Consider the following 25075-nt stretch of genomic DNA (forward strand, 5'->3'; position numbering starts at 1 on the left):
TGCGCGCTGCTGCGCGGGGCGTGGATGCCGGCGGAGGGGCTGACAGCAGGTAGCGGGGGGCGGCCGGGGCCGGGGCCTGTCCTGAGCCCGCAGCCCGCCCGGTGCTCCCGTCCCTCGGGCGAGCAGGGCCATGAACCCCCGGGGCAGCCCCCAAACCGGCCTCCCCTCCTTATTGGCCGCCGAAGGGGGTGTGTTGGGGGCGGGTTGTGGCGCCGCGGGGGGGTTGCTGGGCGCTCGGCGCTGCGCACGGGCGGGCCTGTCAGGGCGGTGTGGGGCTGCCAGGCCGGGGCGGTGAACGGTGCTTTACGGTCCCTGTCCCGCTCCGGCTGTGGGTGCTGTGGTGCGAGGGGTGGAGGGAGAGGTGCGGAGGAGGGTGGCAGGGCAGCTTTGTGGTTCCTTCGGGGTATGGGGCCGGGGGATCGCGTTGGGACCCGTGCAGCAGCGGAGGCAGAGGTTATCTTCCATCCTGGCTGCAGGATGACATCTCTGCAGGGAACTGGGTGCTCCTCTGGTGCTCCTTTGCACTCATCAGATTATATGTGTTCCACATGTAGCATATATATTATTAAAGCACTTGTGTGGAATGTGTTGCAGCACCATAACAGCGATAGAGATGCTTTCCAGTTTTGCACAGACTTCCTCATAAAGGTGTCAGGGAAGTGTGTGTTTCCAGGGAGCTGTGAAGGAGATGAGGCACAAAGGAGGTGACTGGCCTTTGGAGCCGAGCTGTAAAGGTTTTAGCTTGGGGAAGAAGTGCAGGAATAGGGTACAGAGAGCAGAAGCAGAGGAGTTTACAGCTCACAGGAGTTAGTGAACTTATCCACCATCTCAATCTTATGCATAGTGAGATGACCTCTGCAACTTGTGTTATCCCTGTGTTCTTGCATACCACATGTTTTGGTCCTTTCTTTCTTAGTATAGCTCTGATTTTCATCCTGCCCAAGCCACCTTTTCCAAAGTGCGTGACATGTCAGTAGTTTTCTGACAGTCCACTTCCTTCAGAGTGTCTGTTTGATGTTGAAGGTCCCTCTTTGACATAAAGGAATTGGTAGATGAGAGAGATGGGAAGGTGAGAGGGTAGCTAGGCATGCCATCTTCATGTGTAACACTGGCTTTTCAGTGACAGATAAATGATGGTGCTGGTTAGGGACTGAAATAAGTTACACATTTCATGCGTGGATATAGAGGAGTTGTAGGAATGTTAGCTAGAGGAAAATGTAGAATTTTTCCTGAATTTTGTTTTATGTGTTTTCTGGTTGAAAGGCAAGGACACGGGCTGTCTGTCAAATGAGTAAGTGAATAAATACACTTAGTTTTTTTCCTGAGTAATTCCTGTTTTCGCTTTAGCAAACTGCTTGATCTCTCTGTGGTCGCTTCTCCTATGTCAGATTTATATGATAATGAAAAACTTGTTTTTATTTTCTTCAGCTTACCCTGTAGTTGCCAACCAGTGGGGCAGACATGCTAAGAGCCAAGGATGCTCTCCTGCGCCTGCGGCCCCACTGCTGCACGTGCCTGGCACAACTTCCAGCCTCCATGCTCGCCTGGCGTTTGCTGCACAGGCAGCCGCTGCACCCCGAGTGGGCTGCCCTTGCTGAAAAGCAACTGAAGGGCAAGAATCCAAAGGATTTAATTTGGCACACCCCAGAGGGGATTGACATCAAGCCCTTGTACTCCAAAAGGGACACAAAAGACCTTCCTGAGGAGCTGCCAGGGGTGAAACCTTTCACTCGAGGACCCTACCCAACCATGTACACATACAGGCCATGGACTATCCGTCAATATGCTGGCTTCAGTACAGTGGAGGAGAGCAACAAGTTCTACAAGGACAACATTAAAGGTAAGACAGCTGCTTTGGGAAACAACATCGCCTTGCAACGCGATGGGGAACATTCATATGGTGATGTGTATGGCAATTGTGATTATTCTGCCTTGTGAGTTTTGATTTCTGATAGGCTTTTCCCAGTGGCACTATATTTCTTTAGCACTGAGAAATTGGGTCATTTTTGAAACTGTCCTTGCTTGATTTTACTATTGAGGTGGAAAAATGAATGCATTAAATGCTATTTTTAGTTATTCTGCCTCGACATTGACAGAGATAAAATTTGGCTGTATCCCAGGGTCCAACCAGCAGAGATCATGGAGCACTTTACACTCATTTTGTGACCATGACAGAAGGTTATAGTGGAAAAATCTGTTGAACTTTGCCACTTAGTTAAACTTCTGGTGTTAGTGCATTCTGATGTTTTGGGTTTCCATCTCATGTTGTAAATTTTAAATGAACTCATATAAATACATATGAATAGTGTCATGGTGTGCCAGTAATGCCAGCTTCCTAGAAGTACTGATATTTTCGTTATTTGAGAGTGGTTTTCTGCAGAGTATTGCGCTTTGGCATTGGCCAAAATACCATTTGGTATTGGCATTGTAAAACCACTACTAAAAAGTTGTTCTTAATAGACTGAAGCATTAGTTTTACACCAGCTGTACATTTTACCAATTGTTTGAAGTTAATTGTAACCTTACCAGTCAAACAACAGGCCACTGAAGTTTGCCTTCTGAGTAATGTATCTGTGATCCTTTTATTTCCACCTTTCCAACTCAAATCATCACTGTTTAGGGCAGGGGAGAAGAGTTGTTTGGGGAATTTTACCTCTTGCTATATCATGGTTAGCTAATGTGAAGCAATAATAGCTGCTGCAATATTCTTGCAAGTATTCTTGATTCTTTCAATTTATAAAACTCTCAGTAAATTAAGAAATTATAAATACAGAGTATTAGAGGTTTGCAAACAAACACTTCAATAGAAAGATTGTTCTGAATATACTTTGCCTTGCTGCTGAACATTGCTGCTGAAGCAGAAGTGCTAACACTTGAGTTAGCTGGTAGCACAGCTGAGTTACTCAAGAACCTTTGCTGTCAGGAATTTTTCATCTGTTCGAATTTTGACATTGTGATATTGTAATTTTATGTCTGTTGTTGTGTTAATGGTTGTATTAATATTGAATTATTTAGCATAGCTTCTTAATCTGACCTATTTGTAAAGCATTTTTAGTAATTCAATTAAATTCTCTCTTTAATTAGAGGAATGCTGAAAAATAATTAAATGTCAGTTCTCATAATTGCTGAAATGTCTATTGCTTGAAACTAGGCAAAAATTGAAATATTTTTCATTGTGCTTCAGAGCTAACACCTAGCTTTGTAGGTCAAAGACAATAGCTGGTGTTTGCCAATTAAGAGCTCTGCTGATGTTGAGAAGCAGATTTGCAAATGCAGTAGATATAGTTACTTTAAGAACGGCAGTGCTGGTCAGAGGGTGAATACCCAGGGTTAGCACAGTTTCAGCTGCTGCTTTTGGGTCAGAGCAGCAAATCTGCCAAGAGCTCTTAATTGTCCTGTTCCCTGCTTTATATGAGTAGTTTTCTCTTCCTGCAGCTTTAGTAATGCATCACTTCAGGAATAAACAAGGCATGTCAGTAGAGCCAGGATAACAACCTGTGTGTGTGTGTGTTTACCTTCTCTTTATCACAAATAGTTGTGACGTAGTTTATCACACTTTTGTTTCCAGCTAAGCTAAGTAGAGCTCCTGTATATAAATCCTGATACTGTCTGTCTATGCACATTTGTAACTTGTGGCTAAACTATTATGCAGTAATTTGTTAAGCATCGTAAGCTGGTTGTGTGGCTGAACTGGAACAACTATGATACTTTTTTTCTCAATTAAAAGCTTTTTCATCTAAAGTTTAAGACTAGAGGACCTTGGACAAGTTTGGGGAGGGAACAGCATTTAACATCAAAATTGGTTTGTTGTCCAAGCCTGGATGATATAAAATAAAACTAATAAATTTAGGTCCAGTCCTAATGCAAATCTGTTTAACACTTCTGAATCTTTCTCTTTGTTGTGGTTTTTTTTTGTTTTGTTTTCATTTAGCTGGCCAGCAGGGATTATCTGTTGCTTTTGATTTAGCCACCCACCGTGGTTATGATTCAGACAATCCACGAGTTCGAGGAGATGTCGGAATGGCTGGAGTTGCCATTGATACAGTGGAAGACACCAAAATCCTTTTTGATGGAATTCCTTTAGAGAAAATGTCCGTTTCTATGACAATGAACGGGGCAGTCATTCCCGTGTTGGCAACATTCATTGTAACTGGAGAAGAACAGGGAGTGCCTCAGGCCAAGCTGACAGGGACAATCCAAAATGACATCTTGAAGGAGTTCATGGTCCGAAATACGTACATTTTCCCCCCAGAACCATCCATGCGGATTATTGCTGACATATTCCAGTACACCTCAAAGGTATTGATTGTTTAAATGTATTTATTTCTGTTATTATATCTAGTTAACTATTTATGAGGCATTTTGGAGAACAAAGCAGAAGACAGGAAGACCTGTGGTAGTGTAGAATGATGTGGTTGTAGAAAGGGCCAGGAGAAGTTAAGATCCCAAATCACTTATGGCATAAATTTTAAGATTTTTAAGTCAATTCAAATCGAAGTCAGTTTAAGATGAGCATAAGCCTGAAAGGATGGCAGGAAGCTTGGAGATGAGGAACAGACAGGCTGTTCTTTGCATAGAAAGTAAGAAGCCACATACTTAAGCAGCATTATACAGCTGTTAGCAGGAGTGAAGAGGTAAGAACAGTTGAAGGACTTCTGCTGTGAAATTGAACGTGAGAAGCTAATAATGAAAAGAGTGAAGTCCTGAACTGATGAGTGGAAGTTTAGTACTATCAGTTGTTTTCTTAGCTGTTTTCATTGGAGAGGTGGAACACAGCCTCTAATTGAGAAAGGGACTTAAGGTGGGTGATAGTTTAAGCACACTGAATAGTGCAAAAAGGTAAAAGCATGTAAATTATACATCTGCAAGCACTGTTTAATAGAGGTGGGTTGCATTCACGATCTACAAAGAATGGATTGTTTGTGAATGTTGGTAGAACAATTATCTGATCTTCTCCTCTTCTGCTGTCATGGAATCATAGAATAGTTTGGGTTGAAAGGGACCATTAAAGGTCATCTAGTCCAACCTGCCTGCAATGTCATATCATCTTGTCGTTTATTTTTGCAGTATATGCCAAAATTTAATTCCATTTCAATCAGCGGATACCATATGCAAGAGGCGGGAGCTGATACCATTCTGGAATTAGCTTATACTATAGCAGATGGCTTGGAGTACTGCAGAACTGGACTTAAAGCAGGCCTTACCATTGATGAATTTGCACCAAGGTGAGCTAAAGAAATTCACAAGTGTAAAACCTCTAGAGTTTAATATGAAATTCAGTATTTTTACACATACAAGCAATAATGGCAATGCTCACATTGCAGATAGGTTTTGTTTTGATTTTGTTACAGTTTCAGCGGTAGGAAAATATCTGGTCCAATGGACACTTAGACTACATCTACAGTAATAAACTGAATAAAGCTCATGTCCAAGCCCAAGCATTGTCAAGGTCTGTTGGCACAGTTGGTCTCTGGTCAGAAGGAAGATCCCTAAGCTGTTATATCTAATACAGTTGTAGCTTTAGGACTGCAGAATGCAACAACAGCTCTTGCAGTTCTTTTATGCTGTAGTATTATTGCATTTTTTTCATTAGTATCATTTTGAAATATTTGAGAAAAAAAGCTTAACAAGGGGAAGGGGTTCAGGTAGTTCAATTTACAGTTGCCAATTTCCTAAAAATAAAAATTATTTTTAAGTAGAATATTGTATTTTTGTGTAGTTACTGCCAAGCTGAGCAGAATCACAGTTTCAGTGGTCTAGGTGATTTACAGATAACCTAACTATATGGTGAGTCTGAAAAACAAAAGGCATGGTTCATGTAGCCTGTTGCACATTCAAAATATCAGAGTCAGCTGAACAAACCTGTTTCCAAGATCTGTGGCAAAATCAAAGTAGATCATGTAGAAAAAGATACAGCCTTATTTTCAGACATTCTAGTGATGGAGAATCTCTAAGAGTCTTTGGCAAATTGTTTCAGTAGCTAATTCACTGTTAAAAAAGTGCATCTTCGATATAATGAGTTTTACTGGCTTTAATTATGCATGTGTACATTTATAAATCATAGAAGCTTTAAGTAGGAAAAAGTAGATCAATCGGCCCGTTTTCTGATATGCCATCCAGTATTGAACTGATGTTTGATTTGGGTTTTGATTAAAATCGTAAGAAAAAGGATGAAAGCATGCTTATAGTATATAATGTCTTCTCATTATAAATAGTTTGTGAGTGTAACTACACTAGTAGATTGTGTCCAGGAGCGTTCCCTGGCACTAAAGTGTCACTATCTGTATTAGTGAGTTGCTGGGACACTGCTTGACCTAGGGCTTCCCTAAAACAGTCCCTGGGGACAGTTTAGCAGTTCCAGGGACCATTGTCACTGGCAGTTTGCCTGCCGTCACCTTGTTTGGAGGCTAAGACAAGTTATTGGCGTAAATGTGTGTCATCCTGTAGCAATTGGCATCAGTGTCTAGGAACATTCCCATCATCTTATGTCTGGGTTATATCTGTAAGAGTAAATTAATTGGAGACCTTGCTTCTCCTTTACTGAAACAATTACTAGAATGGTTTAATGTTTTATCCTGTTCATGTGCTCTTATTACAGGCTCTCCTTCTTCTGGGGAATTGGCATGAACTTCTATATGGAAATAGCTAAGCTGAGAGCTGGGAGACGGCTGTGGGCTCACTTAATAGAGAAAATGTTTAAGCCCAAGGATCCTAAATCTCTTCTACTGAGAGCTCATTGTCAGACTTCGGGCTGGTCACTCACTGAGCAGGTTAGAAATCGGACTCTCATCAACTTCCTCATTTAAATATGTTCTCGTGGTGTGTATCTTAAAGGTGGCTGGTGGTTTTACTCATAAAAATGCAATTTCTGAAGGAGACAACCTGTCTTACTCTCAGTCTGACAAATGCGCACACTAACATCGGATACATCTTTTTGCTTAAGTAACACAAAAAGTCTTGTTGAGTGCCAGCAGCATTTTGCTTCCCAAAATGCTGGTTTACAAAATACCTCAGTATTCTGCTGAGGTAAAAGGGCAGAAACTAAAGGCTGGAGACTGTATCCACAGAAGGATTCCAGCATAGGCAGAGTCTCAGTGCCTAGCTTTTCATTGTCTGGCTTCATTTTCATTCTGGAATCATTGTCTTAATCGTGTGATCTCTCAGTCTAGAGGCTACTGAATTGAGAATGGGATCCAAACCTGCTGCGTAGAGAGAGAATTGCAGATAAGCGCTTATATTAATTCAGGACTCGGAGGATGAAACGCTCTTTTTGATTTGTCCTGTAAGTTATCCTTTCAGAATGCAGCTGAAAGAGGAAATAGAGGCATCTTTTTCTCAAAATCACTGGCTTGAAAATTCATTTGAGCATCCAAGGAAATCATTCATGCCCCTGTCTCTCACTGCTGAAGAGTGAAGCAATGGTTATAGCTTATTTGTTCTTTTGAAACTGCGTGCACTTGCTGCTTTTCGTATTGAGTTATATCACTTCACAAGAAAATAAATCACTGGACTGCATATAGAGTTACCAAAGTGAGTTGGAGCTGAGTTCTAGCTCTTATTCCAAGGCCTGTTCTCAATCAGTTTCAGGCAATATGAATTATTTTTAGGTTGTTATTTGACTTCTGTGCCTTGGTTTTATTCTTTTTTTTTTTTTTTTTTCCAGAGCAAATGTAATGTTTACTTACATTACAGGAATGCAGTAAAACTAAAACAATGGAATTTTTTGAACAGTAGCCTTTGTGAGTCCTTCAATTAAAAGTATTATATGAGTGCAAAATATTAATATTACCAAAAATATGATCAACCGTCTTCCAGTGTCCAGTGTAAATTTATTTCTGGCTGGATCATAACCCTTTTTTCCTCTCTAAACATTATTTATCTTAATACAGCTTCTCAGTGCCCAGTGTTTGTTTCTCATAGGTTTCAGAGGGCAAATACATTTTCCTTCAGCCTGCCTTTAGATAGGTATCCACTTGTAAATTAGGTTTTAGATTCTTGCTTGTCCAAATCACCTTTTTTCTGTAATTCTTTAAATGGAATACTTGAAACAGAAATAGACTCTAGTGTGGGTATAATTATCCGTGTCCTTGCAAAATAGTGATATTAATTGCATTTCTTTATGGAAAATAATTCTCGGATTTCATGATTCCTTTACCATCTTGAAGGCTCCTAATTATTTTGGATACATTTCATCCCAGCTAAGCATGTCAAGAATTAGGTATGCAGTCTGAGCTACTGTTACGTTCCCTCAATAATCAAATGAAATAAGATGAGCAAATGCAGTGGGTGAATCTTCACTCCGTCTCAAAACGCAAATCAGCCCCTGGAGATTATGATAACTCTTCTTTGACTGAAAAGGCACATATAGACAACTGCCTAGATGTATGAAAAGAGCAGATAAAAATTTTGACCTAAAGGCTGAGATGATATTCTGTAATACTGACTCTCTTTCTATACCTTGTGCTCCAGATTATCCATTTGTTTTGGTTAATATCCCAGTTCTCCCATAGACATCTTTCAGTTTTATAGCACCAGCAAATTTCAACAGCAATTCCTACCCTTGTGTAACACTGTCATTAATTAAAATATTAAGCACATTTAGTTCCAAAACACATCTTGACTAGTCACCTCTCTGACAGATCTGCTATTTGGTACTCCAAGACTTCTGGAATCCCAGGATGGAGGACATCAGGACTACCTGTTCCATCCTCTCCAACTTGGATTCATTAAGTTCTTTGAAATACCACTAAATATAAGTCAGGCTTTGCTTTGTTACTCATACACTGATACTTTTGGCTTTCTTTATGGATTAATGATTTTGTCTGAGATATTCATAAATGATATATCAATTTGACTGGATGTTTTTCATTGACTGTTTTCTTTTTCAGCTTTTGTTATGATTACAGTATTTCAATGGGGAATCTTGCATTCATTTCATTGCGGTAGTATGTGTGTGACTAATCTGCCTCAGCCCCGTGGCAGAACTGTTGAGCTGCAGAGCTCTCCTTTTCCTTCCAGGATCCCTTTAACAACGTTATCCGTACTACAATTGAAGCAATGGCTGCAGTGTTTGGAGGTACACAGTCTTTGCATACAAATTCATTTGATGAAGCTTTGGGTTTGCCTACAGTGAAGAGTGCTCGCATTGCTCGGAACACGCAGATCATAATTCAAGAGGAGTCAGGTATTCCTAAAGTGGCAGACCCCTGGGGGGGATCTTACCTCATGGAGTGCCTCACCAATGATGTCTATGAAGCTGCTTTAAAGGTCAGTTGACATAAGCTTTTATGTTTTGTAGGAAAACTTTAGGTAGACGAGTTTTGAGAAATGTCCTGTAAGGGACTATTTCATAAGTTGGTAACTTCTGAAGAGGGAATCATTTTACACTTATGCTTCAGTGATTTCTTTGTAAATAAACTTTACAAAAATACACTGTATGTTTAGAGAAAGAGAGACTTCAGCCTTCTAGTAGACTACATTCAAAAGGGAAATATCCCAGTGTGGAATAAATAGTCAAACCCTGCAAACTCCCTTGCACGCTGAAGACTCCCAATTTGCTGGGATCTCTGTTTTATGTATAAGAAAAAAAAAAAAGAGTTCAACACAAGAAAGAGTCAAACCAACCTACTTAGATGCCTAATCATGCTTGTGGTGATCTGCTTGAGACTCTCAAACTAGGGGTTATTGAAAGCAAGGTTTTATAGCCAAGCATGTAGGTAGACAATTGTCTGGCCAGGCTTCAGTATTATGCAGAATTTAGGAGAAATTTTTCTGTTGGATCAGAATTTTTTTTTTATAATGTTTTTAGCTACCAATCATTACTTGCATGTGAAAAGTACTGTGCAGGAGTAGTCTGACCAGTGGCAATCCTGCATAAAGATACATGCCTACATGTCTAGTCTACAGCTAAACCCAGTGATTCTCCTTTTGAGCAAATTATTGCTCTTATGCAAAGTCCCAAATTAATAAGCTAATACAGGACCAAATTAATAAGTTAACACCGGCCCAAACAGTAGCCTGGAACTGTGCAGACACTGTTAGCACATTGTCTGACGTGGTTTTTTAGGTCCTTGTCAACTAGGACTCTTCTAGACAGTGCCAGGCATGGTCTGATGGCCATTTTCAGTAGGCACTTTGAATGTGATCGCCATGTTTTAGAGCTGAATAGGCTTCTGCTGCGTGAGAGCTGAACCATGCCATGCCACTTGTCTTCAGGATCAGAGAACTGACCCAGGCTTTTTTCAATTTATTTGTGTTTGTATACCTGTAACCATAAAGGCTGGTTGGCAGGCAGAAATCAGTGCAGAGTCAAGGTCTCAAATTGGAAGCCTTTTCATGCATAGGTGTTACTGGTTGAACAATATGCTATGCACAGTTATTAAATTAATGGAGTTTTGGTAATAAAAATGCTTTTTTGTTTGAGACGTCTCTTAATTTATACCCAAACCTGTAGTCAGAGACACGGAGATAAGAAACACACTTTTAGAGCACAGGACTGTATATATAGGTATAATAAAAATTTGGATGGTAGTACAAGTGCAAAGCTCGTTTTGTGAACCTTGCTACTACTCACTTTCTCAGTCCTATTCATTTCTCAGCTTGTTGAGGAGATAGAAGAAATGGGTGGAATGGCCAAAGCTGTTGCTGAGGGGATTCCCAAACTTCGTATTGAAGAGTGTGCAGCTCGAAGACAAGCCAGGATTGACTCTGGTAGGGAGCGGGGAGCTGAAAGAAGGGAAAACTGCCAATAGAATACCTTTGTATAAAGGTTTTTTACACACATTTTCATTGGTTTTTCTTTCCTCAGCTTAGGAGTAGCAGATTGTGAGTCATAAAATGGTAATCTTTTCATTTTACGTCTTGGAAAGCTTCTGGAAAGAGATAGCAGCATGTCTGAAATACAGTACCAGTATGAAAACAGTCTTACCTGACATATTTAAGACTAGATTAGACAAAGCACTAGAAAGACTATTTTGAAGGAGTATTTTGGGTCTTCAGTAGTTAATTGCTTGATTTCTGACACTATCTTTAAACTGTGATTCCTGAATTTAAAAGCATGACTGCCAGCAGATGGCGATATTGAATGATCCAGCCAAATTCCTAGTTTTGCTTGAGAGCTGCCCATTTTTCCTGAAGACCAGAAAAAATGTAGTCATCTCAGATTAACGGATGTGTATACATGTGTGCTTATAGTTCTATTCCACTTTTTGTAGTCTGCATTCCAGTAGCATTCCAGTAACAGAAACTAGAGATAACTCAAACATGAAAGAAGTTAGATGAACTTTTTTATTTGGAAGATAAATTTGAGGCAGGTCTTTAATTAAGACCAATAAAGAATAATCAATAAAGTTCTGTGTTTTCTCTCCCAAGGTAAATTACTTCATGTTGCTTTGAAGAGTGTAGTAATGTTATCAGGCACTGCAAATAAAAACGGTTGTTAAGTCCATACTGTCTGAAAGCTAAAATATAGTTTTCCAACATGATAAATTAATTTTTATTCACATGGAGTAGTTTTAGATAGGAACTTCACTTTCTTATTTATCTGGTAAATCAAAAAAGTAAATGCAGAGCAGTGCAGGAGACCAGCACTTCTGCTTAATTCTGTGAGATTCAGTTATGTAAACTTAAAAAGAGAAAAATAGCTAATGTACATTAGTGACTCATTACTAAATCAGTTTGTAAGATAAATATTGTTCTATATCAAATCTTTTTTCTGGCCCAGTATTCACTGAGTTGAATGTTTATGCATCTAATCATCTATCATCATAAAATATGGAAAATACAGACTTAACTCGTTCCTATAAGAAGAAATTTTAAGTTTTTGAAATGTATATAGTTATAAAGCAAAGTGCTACATTATAATGCTCAAAATTTTCTTGTCCTATTAATATTGTGTCTTTTCACAGTAGTTTACAAATGTATTCTGAGTTTCTGGTGTTTCCACTGGAAATAGGGTCTGAAGTAATTGTTGGAGTAAACAAGCATCAGCTAGAAAAAGAGGAGACAGTCGAAGTTCTGGCTATTGATAATACTTCAGTCCGTAGCAAGCAGATCGAGAAGATTAATAAGGTGGGAACTATCTTCTTAGAAATCAAAGTTCTTGTAATTGCAGGTAGAACTTGAGTAAAGATGTCTTGCCAGAAACTTGACCCTCACATTTCTGAGAATCCGCTCTAGTCTTTAGTGGAGAAGCTAGATTTCTGTTCAATATCAGTGGAGGCTGATGGAAAATCCCAAGAAACAGTATTGGAATCCAAGCAAAAATGTTTTCGTTATGTTCATTTGATTTTAATCATTGTATTTCCGATAGTCTCACATCTAACATTTCAAAATTGAGAACTTTGCTTTTTCTGAAAAGAAGGTAGAAAATATCTATGCAATGTTTTGCTCTAAAAGTATGTAACATTATTTAATCACTCACACTATTTGGTGCAGCTTGTCAAGTGCTATTAAGGCATAGGGTTATGGAACCAGAAATCAACATTTCATAATCAGTAAAAATGTAGATAAAATGGTTTTAGAGTTATTTTATGGACTTGTACACATGTTTTAAGGTCTGAGATGCCATTTTACTTCTAATCTTACTGAAATATGTAGCGTATATTGACAATTCCATGCCTCCAGAGTTAATATCTGCAATCAGAAAGTCTTACACACTCATCTTCCCAGTTCACTTTGTAGTTTGTTTTAACTTAATATTTTTGTCTTCCACTTTAGGTGAAGGCTAGTAGAGATCAAGCAGCAGCCCAGCAATGTCTCACTGCTCTAACACAGTGTGCTGCTACTGGGGAAGGCAACTTGCTTGCGCTTGCAGTGGAAGCAGCACGTGCAAGGTATTGGGGGTGGGGGGGAATATCCAACTGCTGTTTAAAGATTGATGTTCATTTTCACCTTGGGTATGGCGTCAGTGAGGTTGGTGTCTTGGGATGTTTTGGGGTTTTCTTCAGAGGTGGAAGTAAAAGATGGCTGCAATTTGACATGGTAAGATAGAATATTGTATTTTACAGTCTCTTAAGGCTGTGCTTTAATTTCTCACAAAGAATATGGATACAAAGAATCTCACATGAAATCATGATGTTCATGCACATTGGGTTGTTTACAACTCAAACTCTTACCAGTTTCAGGGTGTAACTAGGTCTCTCTGTCACCCTGCTGTTTCATAGGTCAGGGAGCTTAAGAAGTGTCTGAGATGTGAGAATGGATATTCACAGTCTTATCATGGTCTGGTGCTTCATCTTTCCTTGCACCGCACATTGGTGTGAAAACATTTTTTTGATTGAAGGAGAAATAAGTTTGCTTTAGTCAGGCAAAGATGTAAAAGCTGCTCTTGAGAAGAGCAGTGAGGCATCCTGTAGAGTCCAGTGGAATGTTTACTTTTTTCACCTAAGATGCTTTTAAGACTGTTTTCATTCCTGCTACAAAGTAAGCATCAGTTTTTAGAATAGATCCTATCTGTCTGTTCCTTAATTAACTAAATCCCCCCAAAATGAGCAAACCAAATTCACTCCTTATTGGGGTGCTGTCCTATTTTTACTGCGATGTCTCAAATTCTTTCATTCCTTTTCCTTGAACACTTAACAGACATATTTTGAGTACATTTTATCCCTCAGTGAGCTTGTCACAATTCTCCAGCCACATGTCTACACTCATCTTTGAACTGTAAAGGTCACAGGAGGGTAGTGTTGAATTTACCAGGGATTCATATCTTCTGTACCAAAATTGACCAGTTAACAACTAGTTTCTGTCCTGGTCTTGTTTTTATTATTTGTAAAAGCATTAATGGACTGCAGATCCTCTTTGTAAGTTGCAAACACAAAACTTTGCCCCAAAACTATATAGGACGTGACCACAGAAAGCAGTTGTTATGGCATTTGATAAAGAGTGTTTGAAGGAGGATTGTGAGCTCTGTGAACATACGAAGGTGATCAAAGGACTGGGAAGCCTGAGAGATAAGAAAGGCTGAGAGAACTGGGTTTGTTCAGCCTTGAAAAAGAAGGCTTAGGGGTGACCTCATCACCATGTTCCATTACTTAAAGGGTGGCTACAAAGAAGATGCAGACTCTTTTTTTACAAGGAGTCACATGGAAAAGACGAGGGGTAATGGGTGCAAGTTACTCCTGGGGAGATTCCAGTTGAACACAAGAAGAAAATTGTTCACAACAAAAACAATCAGCCATTGGAATAATCTCCCCAGAGAAGTGGTGGATTCCCCAACATGGGACACTTTTAAGATTCAGCTGGACAGAGTACTGGGCCATCTTGTCTAGACCGTGCTTTTGTCTAGACAGAACTTTTGCCAAGAAGGGCTGGACCAGATGATCCTTGAGGTCCCTTCCAACCTGGTATTCTATGATTTACACAGAGCCCTTCTGTTAGGGGCAACATGGGAAAAGATTTTCAAGTGATCACATTCATCCTTTACTAGTAGTAGACAAGTAGGCCAGTATGACCAGCATGGGAGTGACAGATGCCTGTCTCCTACTGAATGGAAAATGATGGGCTTTGATCATGAAGACAAGTAATGTAATTCAATTGAAATAAAAGGAGTAGCACAGAATTTTCAGGATTGAACTATGGAAAAGACTCCATGGACTAATATGGAGAAGTAAAGTCATTTTATTATTGTAACCAAAGTAGTAAGTCAGACCAAAGGTGATAGGGAACGGGAGCAGTACTGCCTCCCTTCTTTGCCTCATTTCTCATGAGAAGCCTTGTTACAGGAAAATGGGTGTACTTAGGTAGGGCTATGAGACAGATTATCCTAACTTCTTTCTCTTCTGCGGTGCTGTTTTTCAAATCTCTCCAGACTTACTGTGCCAGCTATCCATGATGGAAAAGGAAGGCATGAAATGCAGTGTAGCATGCAGTGCTGCTTCTTTGTCTGCCCAGTCTGTGTCCTCAGGGTACTTTTTCACCTGATTACACAGTGCTACCTCTCATTACTGGTGAGATGCAGAGAGGCAGCGGTAGTAGTGTGAGACCGAACAGACAGAAGTTGTCCTAACAGGCACATTATGGTCATTAACTTTCTGTCTTCAAATTCTTATTTGTGCCGCATAGCGTCTGCAGCTGCTTTTGAACCACTGGCCGCAAGTCATAGCACTAATTGCTCAAGGAGATAGATCCTGTGCCTGATAGGACACACTGAATTGAACAATATCCTCTCTGGCCATCACCGTTGTGGTTGTATTTCATCCCACTGACCTTGTTGAATTGCCCAGAAATTTAGAAAAGGGCTGAGCTCCTCTTATTTGGAAATCCTTTGGTTTTGAGGAGGCTCAGGGAGTCTTTGAATAGTTGAGGGCTCTGATAGAGCACAGTTGGTCAACAGGAATTCTGAGCAGTGCAGAAGTTTGTAGGATGCAGGCAACGGTTTATGTACAAACATGCTGTCCTTGCCACAAGACGCATTGTAAGGGCTATAGGCTAATAAAACACAAAATGGAGAATATAGCTATCTTTCGGTCTCCACTTCCAAATTTTAAGTTTACATAAAACCACAGATTAGGTTATAAAATACGTGTTATTCATCAAAACAAAGGGTGCTACCAAAACATGCTGTTCCGCACAAGGCAAATGTGAATGACAATCATATGAAGGAAACACAAATTTATACAGTAAAGGCAAAGTGACTTCTATTCTGCCAATTTTGCATAATTGTCTAGTAGGTTTTTATCAGCACGCATTGAAAAACCTGTAAATTAATAATAAGAATTGTTGCTTATGCTACTGAAGTTTTATAATAGTGAGATGAAAATGGTTGTCTCCAGAACAAATTTTTGCTGTAGAAATAAACAGAAATGGGAGGTGGCTTATATGTCCAGATTGTAAAGAACTTGTGCAATGTTCTGGCTAGCTGATTAAAGAAAAGTATAATCCTCATTAACAGGATGTTTCTCCTCTCCTTTTAAGAAGAGAGGCTGTATTCCTGGCTCCAGGCAGAGCCATTCCACTGTGGATGCATAGATGGCACCCACCAATGCAGCAGGACTAAGAACTAAGTAGAAGTGGTGTTTAAAAAATAAATAAATAATTGATAAATAGTAGGAAAACAGTCATGACTAGTTTAAAAGCCAAACTCCTACACTATTACTTAGGAATTTTAGATTTAAAGTGTTGTAGAGACTTGGGGCAGAATTTTCAAAATACTCTAAAGGGATTCTAGAAGCAGTATTTAGAGAAGAAAGAAATGGATTTAATTTTTTGTGCAGTATACAAAAAAACTTCATCCCAGCCACCAGATTATATTTCAATAAAATAGATAGTCCAAACCATTTATTTTTCACTTGCTATGTGACACTTTCATTCACACTTTTACATAGTAAGAACAGAAAAGCATACCACAACTGTATCTACACGTGCTATGCTTTAATTTGATACTGAAGTTATGCTCAGATGCCGCTTCTGCAAAAGAGAAGGAGAAAGATTTATCTAGGCTTACGATTTTGTCTAGAAGAAAATATGGATGTTATGTCACTGTCAGCCTTCACCAAACTGCCACTGTTTACACAGGAGTAAGTCATCAATGTTTATGCGTGGGATGTATCTATATCAGGCTGCAATCTGGGATGTCTGGCACTCTGAGAGAGAGTCAGTATTTCTAGATACTGTTTTTAAGTCTGCTGAAAACTTGCTTTATAACCTGTCACTTAATCTAGCCCTTACGCAGTTTACTTATAAATTTTTTGTTAGTAATATCAGAACACAGTAATATTAATAAGATTATTTACATATCCTGAAAAACAAAACCTGATGATAGCAGTTAGTAAGGTATGAGAACTACTGTAACTCAGGTAGTGCTTGCTAAGCTTTCTGAGATCCTACAGGTGCTGTAAAAATCAAGCGTTTTGCATAGCGATGTCAATGGGTTCTGATGCAATTGTGGACAGGTTGTTTTATAACTAATGCTTTTTAAATCATTGTTAATAAATAAACTCAGAGAGAGTATCAGACAGAGTCACATTCACACACAGTCTTACAGATACTATAAATTTGGTATTACTTTGCGTTAGCTGCTTTTCTAGACTATGATCCTCATAAATCCAGATACGAACTCCTTAGCGCACTGAGGAAGAAAATGGATAAAAGCAGAGAACTTTAAAAATATAATTTCAGAAAGCCAGGAGAGGGTTGATGACAAAAAGCAGCCAAGACTGTGTCAATAACATGAGTTAAAAACACGCGTTCCAGTGTGATGCTGTCTTCCAGACAAAGCAGGTCAACTGTGAAGAGTGATACCTAGAGATAAGAAGGCAGCTTCAGGCCTGTGCATTATACAGATCTTGCCTATATGTTCAAGATAGGATTTCTGCCATTTTACATTAGCATAGTTAAAGTTTATAGCTATGTTTAAGTTTGCTGAGTATAAAAAACATGAGGTAGCAAATTAGCTGAGGGGTCACGGGAAGTAAAATACCTCTCTGAAATTTACAGGAGGATTCAGTTAATACAGTAGAAATCTGTCTTCTGTGACATTGGATGTGTGGAAGATTGCATAAGGTAGGAATCAGATAATAGCTACTGAAACTGCAAACACCAGAAGGAAAACCAAGAACAATTCATTTGGCCATCCCCTTCTAAAAGTATGTGGACAAGAAGTAGCATCTTATCCAAACATCCTTTGAGCATTTTATATAAAAGCTTTAGAGGATGCTTAACCTGATTTTGCCTCAGAGTTGCTTACAGTTAAATGCAATACAACAGGAGAAAATGTGAATGCTAGGGGTTTGAAACGTGCTTAGCAGTAGCTAGATGGGTAGGCTTTGGTCTCTGTATTTGTATGCGTACTATAAGAGTAGTAGTATTCTTTCTTTCCTTTGACAGAGTTTGCAGCAAGTGGTATTAATTTCTTAGTAAACACAAATTCTCTAGTCTTTTCCTATTCAAGTATAAGCTAAAATATTTTCATCAAAATATTTTTGATGGAAGATTTCATCAAGAGCTCAGTAGTGTACCTTCACAATCATTACACAGTACTGACATCCAGTTAATTTCATACCAGAAATACGAAGCTTGCTGTGATGGAGCTGCTAGCTGAACTGCTCTTCTCTTTTTTGGTACAGTCTGCATTATAGAATTTACACCGAAAGGTAGAATACATTAAGCATGAGATTTGAAATGCTTTGGGGCAGAGGCTGTTATTTCTGAAGAAGACGACAGCACAGCCTGTCCGCTTCTAGCATTTGTGCTACAGCAGTAAAGTGTGTATTATTTCTAACATGCACAGTGTTTCCAGTAACAAACGAAGTTTGTACCTCGCATATAAATGCATTTCCCAGATTGTTCTGCATGTTGGTGGATAAAGGAACTATGTCAAGGGTAGAGAAGAAGAATAAATACTAAAATATAAACATCAAGGGAAAGACAAACAAATTCCAGTTAAAAAGTTAGGCTTCAGTCTTTTCTGTGTGTTCTTCCTTTTTTTTTTTTTTTTCTTGATTTATATTTTGAATTTTAGTATAGATCCAAATGCAAGATCTTGCAGTCTGAGCCCCAAAAAATTCCCAGTTGAGAAAATTTGATTTAAATTCCTGAAATATTTTGCCATGCAGTGGTCCCTGCTACCTTGTCACATGTAAAATAACTTCTCACATCAGCAAAAACGTATTTTCTTAAAAATACTTTTGCATGTTTTATTAGTGGGTGACACTGGGGTGAGTCAGATGTTCAGTGTTGTAGCACCAAAGGGGAAACAATTGTAATTGAATTTGTCCTGCTGCAAGGCAAATAGTTGGGCCTCTGCCAGTGATTTCTGTTTTCATAGAAACCTCCTGATAACATTAATACTTTGTTTCTGTATCTTAGGTGCACCGTTGGAGAAATAACAGATGCAATGAAGAAAGTGTTTGGGGAGCATAAAGCCAGTGACCGAATGGTGAGCGGAGCTTATCGCCAGGAGTTTGGAGAGAGTGATGAAATTCTTCATGCCATCAATAGGTGAGAATAGCTTCCCAGGAAGCCAGACACAGCTTCACGTTTAATCCATGAGATACATGTGCTACTCACTGTGCCTTAGAAAAGCTTTTCCCAAACCTGAATGACGTCCCCAGAACAAAACAATGGCCTGCGCAGGCACTCTCATGCCTGTAAGCAAGTAAGCAGAATAAGAAGAAATAAGTGCAGTAAGAGAATAGTTAAAACTTAATTGAACTTGTATTTGCTTGCAAACAAAATCCACTGAGGTGGAGGCTTTTGTTCAAATAGACTATGCAGCCGTACGATTAAGAAGCTGAGAAACATTGCCTGAAGTCCTCATACGCTGGATTGCTTCTTTTGAAGACTCTGTAATCTCAGAATTCCAGAACGGTAGGGATTGGAAGGGACCTCTGGAGATCATCTAGTCCAACCCCCCTGCTAAAGCAGGATCACCTAGAGCAGGTTGCACAGGATCGTGTCCAGGCGGGTTTTGAACATCTCCAGAGAAGGAGACTCCACAACCTCTCTGGGCAGCCTCTTCCAGTGCTCGGTCACCCTCAGAGTCAAGAAGTTTCTCCTCATATTGAGATGGACCTTCCCGTGTTCCAGTTTGTGCCCATTGCCCCTTGTCCTGTCACTGGGCACCACTGAGAAGAGTCTGGCCCCCTCCTCTAGACATCCACCCTTTAGATCTCTATAAGTGTTGATGAGATCCCCTCTCAGTCTTCACTTCTCCAGGCTAACCAGCCCCAGCTCTCTCAGCCTTTCCTCATACCAGAGATACTCCAGTTCCCTCATCATCCTCATAGCCCTCCGCTGGACTCTCTCCAGTAGTCCCCTGTCTGTCTTGAACTGGGGAGCCCAGAACTGGACACAGAGCTCCAGATGTGGCCTCAGCAGAGCAGAGTAGAGGGGAAGGATAACCTCCGTCAGCCTGCTGGCCATACTCTTCTTAATGCACCCCAGGACACCATTAGCCGCCTTGGCCATGAGGACACAGTGCTGGCTCATGGAGAGCTTGTTGTCCACCAGGACTCCCAGGTCCTTCTCCGCAGTGCTGCTTCCCAGCAGGTCAACTCCTAACCTGTACTGGTGCCTGGGGTTATTCCTCCCTAGGTGCAGGACCTTACATTTGTCTTCGTAATAGTAATCTCTAAAATATTTCCAGCAATTTGTATTTACAAAACCTGCCCATAAGTTGTCCCTGCAACTTCGCTCATACTGTTCCTAAAATTGTAAGGCTAAAAATCTATCTGGATATCCACATACAACTCCCAGTCTATAGGTGCTACTTATTCATATCACGAGGGAGAAAACATCAGAAGATGGTATTATGTGTGAAAACAGTTGCCTATTTGCGCCTTTTATCAGCTTCTGCCTTTGCTGCTGTCCTCTTGGGTAAAGAGACTGAATTGCTGTAGTGGGTGGTGATGTAATATGAATCGATGCTCATAAGTCCCTGCTGTGTTGGGGCTGACACATTAAAGAGTTACAAGCTCCCTTGAAAGGGAATTACTTGATGGCTTCACAATGGTGATGTTTAGCGTGACTTGAAAGAAGTTGTGCTGGGGGATGTCACCATCGTTTTTTATTTTAAATATTTATTTTAAATTTAAGTATTTGTCATTATGCATTTACGTGAAACTGAACTGAACTGATTCCTTGAGAATCAAGATGTAGGTCCCTTTTTTACATACCTGCCTTTAAGTCCAAGGTCATATGTACCAGTTAGTAAACATGATAATGAAACTGGATTTACTGTGTGTCACCTTTCCACAGGCCTTCAAAAATGTGATTCCACACCTGCCACACACTTAAACCAAGCCCTGAGTTACAGTGACTCAGGTGTTCTTAGCCTGGCAGGCTTGGAGCACCTAGAGCTGTTCTTGTTGGGAGGGAGCCTGTGGGTGGGGAAGTAGGGAAACAAGAATATGGAAGCAGACAACAATAGAGAGAAAAGGATTTAAAGATGTAACAAATCAATTCAGATACGTACTGCATTGATATTCTCAGCAGTCCTTAGGAATAGCGAAGGCAGGTCCAACTCTTGTACATCCTCAAACAGAAGCTTTGTCAGTCTGCTTCTTCAGGTTCTCTTGACATAATTCCCTTTTAAGCTGTCTGAGTTCTTATTTTGTCCCTCTTACATGATGCATTTTCCTGTCCCGGAATCATCTCTTGAGGCTGTTCAAATAAATAAATGCTTTATCTAGAATCATTCCTTTCCCCAAACTAAGCCACATCCCAGCCAGGTCAGCATATGGTTTCAAGGCACATCAAATCCATACAACTCCATCATTAACAGAATGCTCAGAATGGTGCAATATTTAAAAAAACCCAAAACACAAACCCAACTTTTATTTCTGAGAAGTGGTAGTCTTAGTGTCCCACTCAAGGGCAGATACTGATTGGTACCTGGGTAATGAGAAGTAAGATGAAAGATGAGTCCCTGAGGCTGTGGTTACACAGTCACTTTTACTCAACAGAAATCTGAACTGCCGCTAACCAGAAAATGGGAGGCGCTGGCATGAGTGCGCAGAATGGGGGATACAGTAATCATTTCTGCACAGGCTTCTGCCCAGTTGAATGATGATGCACAGCATGATGACTGGGACCCATCTCTATAGCCTGTGTGCCATGCAAGTACTTTCTGAATAATTGGTCATAATTATTCTTAAAATCTAAAAATTACGTTTTAGTTGTAATTCAGCTCATTAAACCCTCAGAGAATTCAGTATTTTTTTCTCTTACAAAGCAGAAAAGTAGTGGGGTGGTTTTCTTAAAGGTTTTATTGTTCAGGATGGTAATTACAAGAAATTGGCTAGTAATCATGTAACATGAGTATTAACTTAGTGGGCTGACTACATAGACAAACCGTGAACTTAGAAGATCTTTTGGTTTGACGTACAGAAATGATGGTACAGTTGCAGCCAGTAGGCTTTTTTTTATTTGTGGAAATAATTGTAATGGATGTCAGTGACTCACAATGATACAATATATGTTTTCAATCAGAGTTAACAAATTCATGGATCGTGAGGGACGCAGGCCTCGTATACTTGTTGCAAAGATGGGTCAAGATGGCCATGACAGAGGAGCTAAAGTTATTGCTACAGGATTTGCAGACATTGGCTTTGACGTGGACATAGGTCCCCTCTTCCAGGTAAGACTGACTGAGCGGTATCTGATGTATTTCAAATGCAGCAATTTCCCCTCTAACGCTTGTTCAGAAGCCTGGCTGGGGCTATGACTTGTCATGTAATCCTCTTCCCACACAGACACCTCGAGAAGTGGCCCAGCAGGCGGTTGATGCAGATGTGCACTGTGTTGGTGTGAGCACACTTGCAGCAGGTCATAAAACTCTTGTGCCTGAACTCATCAAAGAACTCAATGCCCTTGGCCGGCCAGACATTCTTGTCATATGTGGAGGTGTCATCCCACCTCAGGTACGGGTCAACATCATTTCCATGAAGACTAGGAGACTGCTTTATTTCTGCCTGTGCTGTTTTTAGCTAATTCCTATATTCTGTTAGGATCAGAGGTGATTTACGGTGCTGAAGGCTACTGTGCACAATCACCAGGGTCAGCATAGATTGACAGGACGGCCGCAGAGTGCTGTCAGGTCTCATTGATCTGGTTTTATGTACGCCGTGTCCTGGTTTAACTTAGAGTCTGTCTTGGATGGAATATTAAGTTGTGTTGTGAAAAGACTAGCCTCAGGGAGATGTTCTTTATGCTCTGTTGTTTCCAGTTACCTTGCATATTACTGATAAAGGCTAGCTCCTCTCTTAAGAGACTTTATGGGTTCAAATAATAGTTTGGAAGAGGCATAGCTAGTGACTAAGACATGTGGCAGGTGCCAACACATATGGGCTACACATCTCATTCACTGTTTCGCCTCTCCTCATGTTCCCCATCATCAGGCCTCAGTGTTGCCTCTTGTTCCCTCTGCTTGAAAGTTTCTCCTAAACTGCTGAACACTTTGTTGAATTCCCTTGCAGTCAGATCTGTGCTTTTGTCTTTAAATTTTCCTTAGTTCATCCACATTGTGCCTGGCTGTATATCGCCTGTAGGGTCATCTTCTGTCTAGAGAGATTCAAACTGATTTTGCATATAAATCTCCTGTTACTCCCTTTTCCTACACTCCTTCCTTTTCTAGCCAAGTTGGTAAGTGTTCAGGAATGACAGACTTTTAAATTGAACAAACAAAACTCGTAGTATTTTGCTAAGATGCGAATTGTGTTCTATCCAGTCTCTCAATGGGATTTTACTAGCCTGTGGTTGGAAAGGTATAATATATCCTGTATAGAAATGAGAGACTACACAACTGCTTCCCCGGTCTTTCTGAAATTTCAGGACAATCATAAAACTAGAGTAACTTAGATTGCAGGAGACCACTGGCAGTTATCTGGTCCAAGCCCTTGTTTAAAGCAGTATTTTTTAAAAGTAGAAGTTAGATCAAATTTAGATTAGGTTATTCAAGGTCACATCCAGTTGATTTGGAATATTTTCCAAGGATCTGACATCAGTCTGATTCTAAACAAACAAACCTTTCCCATGGATGTTTTTTAATATTTCTTTTTTACCTCCTACCTACCTCATTTTTCCCATTTCCCTTGATGCTGTGGTGCCTCTCTGTGAGACTTGTTGCATATGCTTTCTCAGGCTCAGCATACAGGATAGAGCAGACACCAATTAATAAATAAATTATCAATTTTCTATTGCACTGTTAACTATATCTTAAATTCCTTTCTGAACAGGATTACGACTTCCTGTATGAAGCTGGCGTTACCAATGTGTTTGGTCCAGGGACTCGTATTCCAAAAGCAGCTGTCCAAGTGTTGGATGATATTGAGAAGTGCCTAGAGAAGAGGCAGCAATCTATGTAACGCTGAAACGTCACGCAACGCAACCAGCCTTACGCTAATTGCTTACAGAATGTAATCATCAGCAAGGGATGGCCAGCCACATACCTTTGGCTCCACTGCCCCAGTGGCCTGGTGTTTTCTGCTTTCTAAGAAAGTTGTAAATTCTCTGCTTGTTCTATTTGAGGATTATTTATATATGTACCGGCAAGAAAATTTTATCTCTAGGATTATGACTTCAGGGAATGAAGGGAATTGAGTAGGTAGGTTTGTTTGGTTTGGGTTTTTTTTGCAGATATACTGATAAATAAAATGTCTGTTCCGGCTCTTGGGTTGATCTCTTTTGCATGCAGAGAACTTCTGAATTTTTTTGGCAGGCATTGCAGACCTAGAAGTCTCTGGGCAAAACCACTAAAGTTCAGCAGAGATGTGATTGAATCCAGCAGCACCTTGATGTTAACATTAATCTGATTTAACTGTCTTTAGAAATGTATGAGTAGATAAACCGTAATTTTTCAAAGTTTGTGGTTTACTGAGATACAAATGCTGTATCTGGCAGTAACTGGTACAGGAGCAGCTGTGCACCTCTGCTCTCCCTGCATCACTGCCCTTCCCTGATACTTAAAGGGGTCTACAGGAAAGTTGGAGAGGGACTGTTTATCAGGGAGTGTAGTGATAGGACAAGGGGTAATGGGTTTAAACGAAAAGAGGGTAGATTTAGATTAGATGCTAGGAAGAAATTAGATATTGGGAAGAATTCTTCTCTGTGGGGATGGTGAGACACTGGCACAGGTTGCCCAGAGAAGCTGTGGATGCCCCATCCCTGGCAGTGTTTAAGGCCAGGTTGGATGGGGCTTTGGGCAACCTGGTCTAGTGGAGGGTGTCCCTGCCCATGGCAGGGGGTTGGAGCTAGATGATGTCCAGAGAAGGGCAGCAAAGTTGGCGAAGGGTCTGGAGCACAAGTCTTACGAGGAGCGGCTGAGGGAACTGAGGTTGTTTAGTCTGGAGAACAGGAGGCTGAGGGGAGACCTTATCACTCTCTACAGCTACCTGAAAGGAGGTCGTGGTGAGGTGGGTGTTGATCTCTTCTCCCAAGCAACAAGTGATAGGACAAGAGGAAACAGCCTCAAATTGCTCCAGGAGAGGTTTAGGTTGGATATTAGGAAAAATTTCTTTGCTGAAAGGGTGGTCAGACATTGGAACAGGCTCCCCAGAGAGGTGGTGGAGTCGCCACCCCGGAGGTGTTCAAAAAGCGTGTACACATGGCACTTCAGGACGTGGTCTAGTAGACATGGTGG

At 40.4% G+C, this 25075-nt stretch overlaps 1 protein-coding gene across 4 annotated transcripts; it reads left to right on the forward strand.

Moving 5' to 3' along the window:
- The first annotated feature begins 6 nt into the window (after positions 1 to 6).
- Positions 7 to 24103, forward strand: MMUT (methylmalonyl-CoA mutase). 4 transcript variants are annotated; one of them, XM_075750430.1, is made up of 13 exons: positions 7 to 49; positions 1429 to 1840; positions 3932 to 4299; positions 5068 to 5225; positions 6599 to 6770; positions 9019 to 9267; positions 10599 to 10710; positions 11954 to 12069; positions 12718 to 12833; positions 18805 to 18936; positions 21928 to 22075; positions 22191 to 22358; positions 23673 to 24103. In XM_075750430.1, exons 2-13 carry the CDS (start codon positions 1462 to 1464, stop codon positions 23799 to 23801), a joined length of 2247 nt encoding a protein of 748 aa, XP_075606545.1. In that variant the 5' UTR covers positions 7 to 49; positions 1429 to 1461; the 3' UTR covers positions 23802 to 24103. The 4 variants fall into 4 exon arrangements, with proteins under 4 accessions (XP_075606545.1, XP_075606546.1, XP_075606548.1 ...); XM_075750431.1 differs by having other exon boundaries at positions 48 to 188; XM_075750433.1 differs by lacking the exon at positions 7 to 49 and adding an exon at positions 193 to 361.
- Positions 24104 to 25075: the final 972 nt, after the last annotated feature.

This window comes from Balearica regulorum, chromosome 3 (genome assembly GCF_011004875.1).
Source record: "Balearica regulorum gibbericeps isolate bBalReg1 chromosome 3, bBalReg1.pri, whole genome shotgun sequence".
Lineage (NCBI taxonomy): Eukaryota > Metazoa > Chordata > Aves > Gruiformes > Gruidae > Balearica > Balearica regulorum.

Bases quoted from the DNA above. Each gene is read 5' to 3' on its own strand.
- MMUT (XM_075750430.1), top strand. From the start codon at position 1,462: ATGCTAAGAGCCAAGGATGCTCTCCTGCGCCTGCGGCCCCACTGCTGC. The intron at 12,834-18,804 runs GTATTGGGGGTG...TCTGTATCTTAG, and splicing joins GTGGAAGCAGCACGTGCAAG to GTGCACCGTTGGAGAAATAA. The intron at 18,937-21,927 runs GTGAGAATAGCT...GTTTTCAATCAG, and splicing joins ATTCTTCATGCCATCAATAG to AGTTAACAAATTCATGGATC.